At 42.1% G+C, this 13,091-nt stretch overlaps 3 protein-coding genes across 3 annotated transcripts; 1 reads left to right on the top strand and 2 right to left on the bottom strand.

The window, feature by feature from the left end:
• Positions 1–291: 291 nt before the first annotated feature.
• On the top strand, positions 292–4,287 carry LOC146983348 (zona pellucida sperm-binding protein 4-like). The gene is made up of 12 exons (XM_085784861.1): positions 292–613; positions 696–820; positions 1,056–1,176; positions 1,402–1,536; positions 1,662–1,834; positions 2,077–2,156; positions 2,297–2,430; positions 2,546–2,729; positions 2,827–2,971; positions 3,065–3,134; positions 3,897–4,031; positions 4,120–4,287. The coding sequence occupies exons 1-12, from the start codon at positions 427–429 to the stop codon at positions 4,269–4,271; spliced, it is 1,641 nt and encodes a 546-aa protein (XP_085640987.1). The 5' UTR covers positions 292–426; the 3' UTR covers positions 4,272–4,287.
• A 219-nt stretch (positions 4,288–4,506) lies between these two features.
• rrp7a (ribosomal RNA processing 7 homolog A) lies at positions 4,507–6,424 on the bottom strand. The gene is made up of 7 exons (XM_085784862.1): positions 6,334–6,424; positions 5,993–6,135; positions 5,599–5,724; positions 5,354–5,477; positions 5,124–5,221; positions 4,829–5,036; positions 4,507–4,697 (listed from the first exon to the last, which is right to left on the bottom strand). The coding sequence occupies exons 1-7, from the start codon at positions 6,395–6,397 to the stop codon at positions 4,612–4,614; spliced, it is 849 nt and encodes a 282-aa protein (XP_085640988.1). The 5' UTR covers positions 6,398–6,424; the 3' UTR covers positions 4,507–4,611.
• A 431-nt stretch (positions 6,425–6,855) lies between these two features.
• On the bottom strand, positions 6,856–12,796 carry poldip3 (polymerase (DNA-directed), delta interacting protein 3). The gene is made up of 10 exons (XM_085784857.1): positions 12,710–12,796; positions 11,903–12,006; positions 11,332–11,780; positions 11,151–11,195; positions 10,929–11,006; positions 10,603–10,833; positions 9,988–10,065; positions 9,731–9,860; positions 9,392–9,458; positions 6,856–8,091 (listed from the first exon to the last, which is right to left on the bottom strand). The coding sequence occupies exons 1-10, from the start codon at positions 12,775–12,777 to the stop codon at positions 7,875–7,877; spliced, it is 1,467 nt and encodes a 488-aa protein (XP_085640983.1). The 5' UTR covers positions 12,778–12,796; the 3' UTR covers positions 6,856–7,874.
• Positions 12,797–13,091: the final 295 nt, after the last annotated feature.

Genomic DNA, 13,091 nt, shown 5'->3' with positions numbered 1-13,091 from the left:
GTAGTACAACAGTTGCCATAAGGAAGATTGGAGGGGTTGAAGTTGGCAAGGCCTTTGAGTTACGCAATCATTTCATTTAGCGTCTCCCTGAGGATGCAGTGTGCCATGCAAATGCTCAGCAGGAGATGCATATTTAAATGCTGACCTTTTTTATTAATTACCATCATCCTGGTGTGTCCTGCTTTTCGAATCATCTCCAACTTCTCTGCCGCACACAGGTATAAGGATAAAGGATGTGCGCGCATTCAGTAATCGCCTATACCTTCTACCCGGTGGTGCTGTGTCAGAGGAAGCAGCAAGTTCCCAACTAATCAACACTAATTATCAAGTGTCACGTGACCCTTCCCACCGCGTCAAAGAAAAGATCCGATACCTCTAGCGCCCTAAAATATAGGCTATCACCGAAAACATCCAAACCATAAGGAGATGGATTACCATTGCGTAAAGCGTTATTTGATCTCTGTTGTGTTCGCCCTCGTGGCTCAGCACTGCTGCTGTCTGTCAGCCGTCCAGAGGAGGGAAACACCTGAGCTCGCGCTGCCCAGAGTCACCTGCTCTGCCCGGAAGATGAAAGCTGTGTTTGGTCCGCTAGTCAAAAATATACACGTGCGAGGTGAGATCACTGAGATGGATTTGGGGGGATATTTTTGCACTGAATCCATCACAGCTGTGTGTGTGGTTTGTTGTTTTCTCAGATCTGACAGGGGCCATTGTCCCCGTGCAACAGTCTGAGGAGGCCTGTGGAGTGAGACTGGGCAGAGACAAAAACCACAGCCTGTCCTTCATCAGCAGATATGACAGCTGCTACACTCAGATTGAGGTAGGAAAAAACAAAACAAAACAAAAAACAACTTAAGGCAGTTCTCTGTGTGTATGTAATGTGAAGTAGCCTATAATTTCCTCTAAATGTAGAAATAAAACGTGTCAAACTATTCCAGTTGTGCAAAAGGAAATGCAGATGTGTACTGTGTGTGTTTGTGTGTGCATGCAAATCCACAAGTGGTGGTGTATATGGCTTTTTAACACATAATGTTGCCGTGACCTTTGATCCTCAGGACAGCAGAGTGGTCATCCCTCTGCAGGTCCAGCTGACAGGACGGGATCAGTGGCTCAGGGTCAATATCAGCTGTCCCCTGATAAAGAGACACAGTGAGAGGACTCCTCGTCTCCCGGCATGTGAGTGGAGGCAGCTGACTGAGTGTTAACAAGCTGATTGACACAGTCTTGTCACATGTATCTCAGTTGTTCAGCTCAGTTTCATCCGTTAAAACTCGAACATTGTTTTCCTGTTGAGCCTATTAGAGAGTTATGAATAATGACTTCACACATTATTGCCATTTAGAGGACAGACAGATGATGTTACTGTGCCAGTTCAGGGGACTAACTTGTCTCTTCCCCCAGCATTACCTGGACAGTGTGACACAGAAAGAGCTCTGCGAGTCGACTGTGGCCATCAAACCATTTCTAGTGACGCCTGCCATAAACTAGGCTGCTGCTTTGACGCCCATGATCTCACCTGCTACTATAGACTCAATGGTAAGACGATTGCAGAACACATGGAGGTGATTTCTGATCAGGTTTATTTATGTTACAACATATCGGTCAAGTTGCTTGTTTTGAATGTAAATGTGTTCCTGTCTGTTAACACACCGTCCATGCAGCCTGCTCTCTGGACGGACACTTTGTGTTCTCTGTAAAGGCCACAGACACAGACCCACCCATTACTCCCAGCAGCCTCATCGTGAGGGATCAGCCACAGTGTTCCCCTGTGGTCGCCACACCAGACACGGCTGTCTTCAAGATTGGAGTCATGGACTGTGGTGCCAAGAAGAAGGTGATGCTGCTCATCAAAAGTCTGTTTCCGAAATATGATTCATAGTATTTGATTAACTTTTCACCAACTTTTATAAAAGTGATCCACTCTCCTGCAGGGTTAGTATAAAATCTGCTTAAGCTTAATTTTCTGCATTTTTTTTCTTCTCATTTTTAAAATAAATATCTTAATTCATATTTAGTGTAGATACTTATTGCTAATGTCTCAATGTTTTCTGCTTTTCTAATCTACCTGGCTTTTAGGTAGATGGAGATGTTTTGATCTATGAGGTGGAGGTGGAGGAGCTACGTTCTGATAGTACCAACAAACAGCTGCCATTTAGGTGTGTTTGTTTTATGTATCTGAGCTCTACTGTAGAGCTGATGGCTCCACCAGTGCTCCCTTGGGAGAAAGTGATTTATCCCACCTTTAATCATACTGGATTGACGGCTTGTGTACTGATCAGTGAGTGGGGGGGTTTAGTCTCCAGGTTCTGTGTGAATATACAGCATCAGACCTGAAGCGTGCAGCAGACCTGCGCTCCCTGTACGCGGTGACAAACCCGCCACCTGTGGTCGCACTGGGAAACATCAGAGTGCAGATGAGAATAGCCAAAGGTAGTAAAACATGTTTGTTTTTTAGTGTTTGTTCATATAAGTCCAGGTTTTGTATTGTATGTGTCAGGTCCTTAACAAACCACTGGTGACCGCTGATCTGCTACTGTTTTACTAGATGCATCCTTCACATCCTTCTTTCCTGAAGACCAGCTTCCACTGAACATCCCCCTGCGTAAAGCTGCGTATGTGGAAGTTTCCATCGCCCAGCCGTCTCCAGACTCCACGCTTTCCCTGCGTGTACGGGACTGCTTCGCCTACCCTGCGTCTAGACACTCTGTGTGGACACTCCTCTATGACGGGTAAGGTGGAGGCGATCACAGTGGTAACTTAATAATGAAGGTATTTTTGAATGGGTTACTCGTGCAGCTGACAATTTAATTTCCCCCTCCTGGACAGATGCCCAAACCCTTTGGACAACATGAGGAGCTCTGTCCCCGTGGACAACCAGGGGAAGACCACCTCCCAGTCCCAAATGAGGAGGTTTGATGTCAAGACATTCGCCTTCTTGGACCCTGATACAGGCCATCCAAGTGTGGAGGAAGTAAGGTTTCAGTAACGTGGGAGTGTGTATTGTGTCAGTAACTAAACTATTCAGCTTCTTGGCAGCTGCTTAAATGTGTGCTCTCTTACTCAGATGTACTTCTACTGTTGGGTGGAAATCTGCACTGATCATCTTGACTGTGCACAGAGCTGTGCCATCATCTGTGAGTACTGTATATCATGTTTGACCTTGTTGCACACTGCCAGTCAAAAGTTTGGACACACCTTCGTATTTCTTTATTTCTATTACTTTCTACATTGTAGATTCATACTTAAGACATCAAAACAGTAGTAGCAATAGTTTTGATGTTCATTTGCAAAAGCAGATAACTCAGTTTTTAAATTAAAAAAATTCAATTTATTTTAAATTATTATTTACACCAGCTGATATCAGTCACACCAAAGCTGAGTGGCTTTGACCAAGGAGATGAGACATAACAAAACAAAACAGACGTAGCTCAAAAAAAAATAAAGCTTTATTGAAAACAACACTATGTAAAGAATAAATCAAATGTATCAGCTCATTTTTTTCAAAATAGCATTTATCTGCTTTTGCAAATGAATTCTTCGATGTAGTAAACACAAAAGTGTTGTCTGTCACCTGACCTGAACCCAACTGAGATAGTTTGGGATGAGTTTGACCACAGTGTGATGGCAAAACAGCCAACAAGTGCTCAACACCTCTGGGAACTCCTTCAAGACTGTTGGAAACCGTTCCAGGTGACGATATATAAAACAAATTATGCCTTGTGTAACACTTTTTACTTTCACTACACAATTCCATATGTGTTCCTCCATTGCTTTGATATCTTTAGTTTGATAGAAAGTGATAAAAATAAAGAAAAAATATTGATTGAGAAGGTGTGTCCAGACTTTTGACTGGTAGTGTACATGTAGCTGTTAGTCTTTCCCATCTCCCGTTGCAGCATCTGAGGGTGAGAGACGTAGAAGAGAGACCGTATCTGAGTCTGACCTGGTCCAGTTGGTGTCTGTAGGCCCCCTGCTGCTGAGACAGAACAGCACTGAACTGGAGGACGATCCATGTGCCAAACAGAACACCGGTACGTCCCGCTCGGCACGAAACCAAGTCACACTGTGAACGACCGATGGCAAAACCTCAACACAAGTTATTTCCCTCCTCTTCCTCAGTGTTCCAGGTGACGCTGTTCACCCTCTCTGGTGTTGGCGCCGCTCTGCTGCTGATCCTGCTCATCGCTGTGCGGTCAAGGATCACAAAGTGTCAGAAGGCAGAGGTGCAGCAAGCATGTGATGCACAAGTTGACAGTGAACAATGTAAATAAACTATTTTATTTTCTTGAATGTGCATTCAAACTTAATTTTATACTTTTTGTTTCCACATTAGAAACAATGATACCGATGTGGTGGATCGTATTTGTAAAAGTAATTTTCTGTTTGGTATTGTACTTTGAATGTCACCTTTAAAATCAAATACTGTCTGGAAATCCATATTGGTTATTTCCCAAATGTATTTCATCTGTTCTGATGTGTAGGTAATTCAGTGATCATGAAAACAAGCTCATGAGAATAATAGTTTATTGACACAAAAAATGCACCTTCATATACAAAGGGAGCAAAACACAAAAGAAGTGAAATAAGAAAAGAAAAATGTTGGTGTTAGATTCAGTAAGGTTTGAACTTTCTCTGTGCCCTCAGCAGAGCGATTCTCTGTTTATCCTCTTCGAACTTTTTCCTCAGTTCAGCGATATCTAGAAAAAAAGACATAACATGTTTTCACAAAGCTACATAACAATTTAATCTCCTCCTCTAAATAGATCCTTGTCTCGTGTTGCAGTGAAGAATAAACTGAAGGCTCTGTTTTCAAACACATGCAACTTACGTTCTTTCTGTGTGTTTCTGTGCTGCCAGGTGTAAAAGTTCATCAGCTCCTTCCTCTTCTTCTTCCTCAACTCTTTCTGTAGAGTCTTCTGATTGGCTACCTCGCTGTGGGGACGGGCCTTTGCTCCCTTGTGGCCTTTGGTGACTTTCACCCAGCCCTCCTCATCCTCTTGCTGCTCCTCGGCCTCCTTCCGCTGCCGCTCCGTCTCCTGTCACGAAGGAAAACAAGCCCAGGTTGAGGTGGCACGGACTAGATGGACGGCGTGAAGGTGGAGGAAGAGTAGAAAAATGCTCACCTCTTCTTTCCGCTTGTCATAGTCGGCCATGAAGGAGTCGACTATTTGTTGCAGTTTGTCGGGGTGAACAAAAGAGTCTGTGTACTGCTGAATCCATTCTGGTGTAAGACAATTCACCACAGAACATATGTCATTAGGTTTGTTTTGATTTTGGACATGCTCATCACTTAAGTAGCTGAGATTCTAAGAGAACGTATGTATGTTTGTACATCTAAAAGTGAAGCACTCACTCTGTACTCCTGTCTTCACTGGATGCTGCTCTGTGCAGACCACCAGAGGCACATCATGTGGGTGTGATTTCGCTGCAGTTATACTGGAGGATTTTTGGAACACAATGTAGCCGACTTTGAAACCCTGAGAGGAGGAGGAGGAGGAGGAGGACAGACGCACAAAGAGGTAAAATAACGACTTGATCTTTGCTGCAGGAGCAGTGTGAGTGCTTGCTCATAGTGTTCCAGTAGCATGCAGGGCCAACCTGTTTATCAGCTGGTTTGAAGTACTTGGACAGTTTGGGTCCAGACTCCTGAGAGGAGCCCGGGTGGTCCCTGAGCTCCACGGACTGAACACTGCCAAACTGACAGAACAACTCCCTGACCACCGCCTGCGAGACAAACCGCAGGGCAGCAGTTAGAATAGAATACAATAGAAACTTGATTTGTCTGAAACCAAAGGGTAACTTAAATGTATCTTTGACGGGGCTCAACATCACCCTTTTACACACACAAGGCATTTAAAAAGACCTAAAAAAAAAAAAATTCACAAGGAAAAAAGTACATACACATATTGATAAAGATAAAGAAAAGGACCAGCAATAAAACATTATCTGAATAACACTGTATAGGCTGTAACTACATGGTAGCTAACGTTACCTCTGGGCAGTACGGAGGGATGTTGAGGACAAACAAGGTCCGGTCCAGCGGTCTGTGTGAGCTCTTCTCTGCTCGCACTCTGTGCTCCTTCACATACACTTTATGCTGCGCAGCACTATCGGAGCTAAACTGTAGGGACAGGACTGAGAGACACAGAAAGACAAATATAAAAACCCTGTAGCCTAGTCAACACACCACGCAGTCCAACATCTGCTCTCCCATCTCAACAGTTTAACAACCCAACAAACGGCGTTAAATAACACGAAACAGTTCTGTCGTAGCACGGACTTAATTGAGGGGGAAAACTTGAACAAAATATTAATGATTTTGTTGAACAATACCTGTAAATCCTCCGGGAATAATACAAGATTGGCTGCTGGCATGTTTCTTCTTGGCCGGCGCCATTTTGGAATGACCTTTCACACCGGAAGTACAAAACAAAACGTAAAAGAAAAAATGAAAAAGACATTTTACACACACACACCCCTATCTATCTATCTATCTATCTATCTATCTATCTATCTATAGTTATATATAATATAATATAATATAATATAATATATAGTTCATATATATATGTTTATTTATTTTTTTAATCAGTTTATGTTTGCATTTACCTTTTTAGCAGAAGTATCATTACATTAATTTTGGCTGGTAGGTTTTAGCAAGTATGTAATATCTGGAGTATTTTTTAAAATCATCTATAGCCAGTGGTTTCAATGAAATGTTTTCAGTAAATGAATGAAAGCATTTTTCTAAAGACTTTTTTTTTTTTAGGAAACCCTGTTACCCTGTGTGTGGAAATGCTGTATACCGGCAAATATAATACATTATCAGATGACAGTAAAGAGTCCCAGACAACATTTACAAAGCTAAATATTTAATGGTGAAATTTCAGACACATCTGACCTCTCTAATTTCCTCTTGACTGACAGACCAAGAAAGCAACAGAAAGTGATTTACAGTCCTTGGATAATAATTGAGAGTAATTTATGAGACAGAATTAAATGTATACTGCTTCAAAAATGAGACAACCAAGTAAAACCAGCCACAAAAAGATCACAGAACCTGGCATCAACAAACATGGTAAAATCAAATAAACATCCACATAATGACTGTTTGAGAACTGGTTTACTGTAATTAGTTCATTACAGTTTCTGCCCATCCGTGATTTACTCACAAGTCTGTTTCAGTCATTTTGCCTTAAAGGCCTCCTCTGGTTGAATTTTGTTAACTGGGGGGGAACTTCTCTTCTCAGCTTAATCTGAAAAATATGCTCGCATCTGAATTTTGTTTTCGTTCAGTGTTTGGTGCAGATTCTGTTTTACTTCCATGGTCTGCGCAACCCAAGCAATAGGAAAAGAGACGGACAAAATAACTGAACAGATCAGTGGAGATCGGCAGGCAATCAAACATCTCTCTGTAACAATCCTGCTCAGTGTGTCGGTCAATTGTTGTTTTTTCACCTCTTCTTCATCTTTTAGCTTCTTTTGTTTTAGGACTTGGGGGCGATAACAGTTACACCAGGGAGTATTTAAAAAAGTATGTCAGTCAATTAACAAAAAAAGGGAAAAAAGAAAAAAAAAACTAAATTCCAGTCTGATTTGGCTTTCCCCACCACATTGGATTAAAACGACAAATTGCACCTCATTCTTTTCCACTGGTCCATCTCAGAAACAAACAGCTGACAGTTGGATACCACTAAACCAAAACAGGATGTTGATATCCATGTATGTGTAGTCATGTATATCAAATGTGTAAAAATCAGTTTTATATGAGAACAACAGCCGCCTGCTGTCAAGGTGAAAACCACAGTTCGTATGTTAACACTGAGAATGTAGTAATGTTTATGAACAGACAGTGTATTCACACTAGACATGAGCTATATCTTGATGCGGAAGGCTGTGGCCTGTGAGCTGGGAGGCTCAGTGGTGGAGGTGGACTGTGCAGTGGACTTGAACAGAGCTTTGAGGATGGTTTGGGGGTCCACTTCTGGGGTTGGCTGAGAAGAGGCTCGTTGACCAGCGGGGCGGGACAAGGAGGGGGGCAGACCATCTTTCTTTGTACCGCCACCTGTGCCTGGAGTGTCACTGAGCCTCCTGCGGGTGCCAAGAGGAGAAAGTTACGTCACAATTCCTTGCTACCACAAAGGGATGATCATCTTTCAGTTCTGCATATTTTTTAAATTAAAATATTTAAGTTGTCATGAAGGTCCACAATACAGCAACAGGTTCTGCCACTGACATTTCAAAATAAAGCTCAAAGTAATTTTCCCTTCTGCTTACGGCTATATTATACATATGCCACTTAGTAGCCCCAACAAGTAGTAGTTATTGTTTGTCTCAAGGGTAGCTGTGAGAACAGTAACGGAGTCAAGTTTGCCCACAGCAGTTGTCATAGCAACTAAGGCTGTAAAGATGTAATGGGCCAAGGCTCAGGTCAATGAACAGTTATGATACTGGTGCGACAGACAATCTTCCTCTGGGGGGGTCATAGATAATATATGACTGAAGGTGACTTAATCTTGAGAATTTGGCCCATTAGAATATTCACATATGTACAGTATGGTGAGGCGCTGTGGTCCATTGAGGAATATCCATATTTGTACATGTAGTATGATCTGTATTGGTTTAAATATGCCCTGTAAAGAAAATCAGCTTCAAAACAATAACATGACAACATGATAACTTGTATTGCTAATAAAATTGCATTTTTGGGCAGGTATTTGGTTGCAATTTGAATGATAATTTCTGCATTTCATTAAATTATGAGATTTTTGTTGGGTCTTGTACCAAACAAAGGACGTAGGGCGTCTGGACAATATTTCTGTAAAGCCACCACAACACTAATGATACTTAGAAAACACAACCATGTTGTGACATATTATCAGAGACGTTCTAAGGACTTTGATATTATACATTTATCAAAAAAAAAAGCATCTACTTGGTCATTTTGAAATGTTGATCTGCTTATTTGTGAAGCACTGCTTGCTCATGTCTTATCTCCTCAATCAAGCTTGAACAAAAGCTTAGCTTGATTTCATCATATATGATCAATGCCTATTGAGAGTGGTCACCTGAAAACACTAAGACAGAATAACACCATTACAAAATGTATTCTGCATCTTCAAAGGCAATTCAGTGTACCACTCAATAGCTTGCTTCAATAATTATTCAAAAAAGATGAGCAAACTATGCCTTGTTGGAGTATAAGCAGTTGCATACTGCATACATTTTGAAAATAGTATAGGAAAATACTAGTGGGCATAAGGTGTGGTCACCCAAGCTAGAGGCAAATTACAGCTCACTGAAACTATACAGAGGAAATCATGTAGACACGAACACATCCAAATACAGATTGATTTGAAATGAAGGAACGGAGCCTTGCAGGCTCACTTACAATAGAATGGGCTGATCAGATGTGATGACATTTCCCTGAATATGAAGGTTACACTTCATGGGCTGGCCTGGGGGTGGACAAGAAGAGAAGATAAGAAAAGAAGCAAGTGCAGAGAAACATCCTAGGTTCATCACTCTGGTTACTGACACAGCAATGCAGTGTCAGTGCGACGAAGCAGAGTATCCTTCAGTTCAACAAAAACACTTTGACTTCACAAACATATAAATACCAGAGGACTTGTCATCAGCATTGTGGTTATTAATCTGTATGCAAAACAGAGGACAGTGCCCAAAACCCAGAGATCCATTTGATGTGCGTGTCCTTGCTACTGGCACTCACCATCCAGGCAGCGATTGTTGTACTTCCTGTATGCGCTCACAGCGTCCTCTTTACGGACAAACACCACTTCAGCCACGCCCACCTTCACCAGCCGAGCACGCTTCAAGGCACCGCACACACAGAACAGTTCCTGTGGACAAATAGACGTAGAGTGCAAACACAGCCCAGATGAATCATCACGGAACAGCAGCATTCAGCACATCACTGAATATCAAACACAACCCAAAGGTTATAAGCAAACAGAGCGATTCACTCACAACTATGTCTTCCTCAGTGACCCGTGGATGCAGGTTGTTTACTGTTATTTTTGTCCCCTCCAAAGGACTGAAAGCGGGCTGGAAAGAAACATGGGAAACATGGGAACAATGCTTATACAATTAAAAATAGCTGGCATTAAAAAAAACATGTTAAAATGTTTAAATGTGTCTGAGTATGGTGGTAAAGTTAACAGTGTGTGGGGTGAAAATCAAACACAGACAGAAGACCATATTATCTTGTTTCATTATTTCATTGAGGTGTAACAGAGGAGTGCTTAAGCTCCTATTGTGAAAACATAACTATGCAATGCTAATGTTAGCTAAAAAAAAACAAAAAAAAACATGGTTTCACAATATGTGTGCTGCTAAGAGCAGGAAAAGGTGGTGTAATCCAAGTCAGTCTGTGATAAATAACCTAAGCTCAAAGGAGAAGGGTTGTCACTGGAAATCATTTTAAACTGAACAATTTACTCAGAAATCAGTGAAGCTTAAGCTGAACATTTCAAACGTAACCTGTTTAGAGAAGCTATTGAAGCCACTGGAAATGCAAACCACGCTGAATAACAGGTGGAGAATGCAACGAGGGACATACAGGTGCATGCATTAGATTCTTACCTGAGGTGGAGCAGGAGCCGTTGTGCTGGTTTCTGCTGCGTTTTGCTGGAGAGTCCTGGAGACTGGCTGCATGGCTGCAGCTGACGACCGGTTGGCAGCCATGCTGGTGTTGGGCCGGGTGGGAGCCACAGGGACGGGAGGACGTGGTGCTGTGTAAGCATCATTTTTAACCACCTTGGTGATTGGGGCTGACATGGAGCTCAAGGAGAATGCAGAGCCTATTGTACCAGACTGTAAAAAAAGGAAAGAAATTATTTAAATATGGGAAAATAATACTTAACAAGTACAACCTAAAGTATGTGCTCAGTCCTTAGGCAAGACCTTACCCTTGACTGTAGCATGTTGTTTGCAGTAGTAATCTTTATATGTTTCGCAGAGGTGCCGTCAAGCTCATTTGAGACGGGCTATGGGAGAGAAGACAATATACTAAGTACCATGTTATACAGATTTAGGAATGTTACAGAGAAACACTGTTCTCTCTTAAAGGAAAATGTTCATACAGACAGGGGTTTAGATCCGTTTTAACATGCCAAGAAAAACAGGTCTACCTGTGAAGGTGCACGGATTCCCCCTAACATCCCAACCGGACGTTGCTGCAAAAGGAAAAGTCATATGTTGGTAAGCTTTGCAATATATGTTCAGATAATCCAATAAGCCAAATACACTTAATTACATATAGGATATGTAACTGATCTTCCACAAACAAAGCAACTTATTTTTTTTCCTTACCTGGATGGTCTTGGTTATTTTTAATGGGGGGCCAGCAGCGGCTGCCTGTGTCTGTGTCCCTCCAATGCTCCTCTTCAGACTCAGCCTGTCACGAGCATCCATCATTCTCTTATTATTGCTCAGCTGTGCCGGTGCACTGCCCCTCATATTCAGTCCTTGTACATTAGGGGAAAACTGCCTTGGGTTCATCCCGCCAGGATTGTTGTTGGTGTGTATCTGTATCTGTGGCACGAGTGGGTGACTCTGTATTTGGTGCATTAATGCGGTCTTTTGTGTGGTCTGTATAGGGACAGTGAACGGATTCTGCCCCTGTTTGCGAGAGTTAATCATCTGACGGGCATCTTGCACTCCTCCTCCTCCTCCCCCTCCTGCTCCTCCTCCCCTGCCTCGGATCTTGAAGCGGGCATCTTTCTGGCCCAGTTTTTCTCTGGCATCTTTTACTTGAAAACCTGAGACAAGAAATTGATATAAAGTAAACAAAACTTACCACTCACATGTCATTTTTCAGTTCATGCAAGACATAAGTGCGCACATCATTTTTAGTTATTGACAGGACAATGGCCAAACGTACCTGCTGCTCCTCCTCCAAGCCGCTGTCTGGCATCATTAACTCCAATCTTCTGCCTGGCATCAAAACTTTTGCCAGTGCCTCCTGCTCCCCGTCCAAATACGGGCCTAAGACACAGAGGCACAATTCAACACTGGAACTTATACACCCCATTTCGACTGTATAAACGGTGCTCTTTTTAACATTTAAGGATGCTACTTGCTCATAAAAGTATCAATTCAATTGCAACACATTTAACATTAAAGTTAAGTTTCATTTTCACGCTACAGGGGGGAGTGCATCAACATACTAAGTTACTACTGCACTGAGCTCTAGTGTTACCAAATTTATCAACTTTCTAATACAGTGAAGGAAGGATACTCCTATTAAGTTTTTGATGTGGTTTTGGACAAACCGCATCCTAATTCAACGCAGTTCGTCCAGTGACCACATATGTTAAATGAGTGGGACCGAAAACCGTTTTGCTAGCAACATAAATATTAGCTTACATGCTAGCTAAGCCCGCCGTGTGCGACAAATATTAGCGTACTGGTATAAGCAAACGGTAACGCGACGATTTAGTTTAGTTTAAATTTGCTTTAGTAACCTAAATAACATACAGTTGCAGATTTAAAAGTGAATTTGTACATATTTGCGGCCCTACGCTCAGCTACTTGGCCTAGCTTTACGACGTAATAGGCTAACGTTAGCTCATGATAACCTGCCAGCTACTTACAAGTCTCAATCCTCGCTATGCTTTCAGAAATGTAACTGCGAGTTGCTATGTACTACACGAATGAACATGAATCAGTGCAGGAGTAATTTTAATACCGTTTAGCTGGAGCCTTGAGGTTAATACCGCGCTGTCGTATCACTTCATCCAAAGAAACGTCTGCCATTTTCTCGCACTTCCTCACCACGCATGCGCAAACGACAAATCTTTATGAGGGACTACGGAAGCCGAATCGAGCCAGTTTGCCAAATGGCGGTCGAGGAACTGACGACAAATTAAATTGTTTTAATTCTTATTTTAGGTGATTATATGTTGCAATATGGTTTGTACTATAACGCTGAAACACACTCTTGAATTCTGTCAACATAACCCTCCTCCCACTGGAGATTAAGTTATCTGTCAACGATTACTTTTGCCTAAATGCAAAGGACGCTCATGCATTGCTACCCATGAGCCTTTGCGCCACAATGTCCCACAAAA

This window comes from Trachurus japonicus, chromosome 8 (genome assembly GCF_045865225.1).
Source record: "Trachurus japonicus isolate A0001 chromosome 8, Traja_1.0".
Classification (NCBI taxonomy): Eukaryota; Metazoa; Chordata; class Actinopteri; order Carangiformes; family Carangidae; genus Trachurus; species Trachurus japonicus.
The sequence above is the reverse complement of the archived record's forward strand: the minus strand, read 5'-3'. Positions and strand labels throughout refer to the sequence as shown.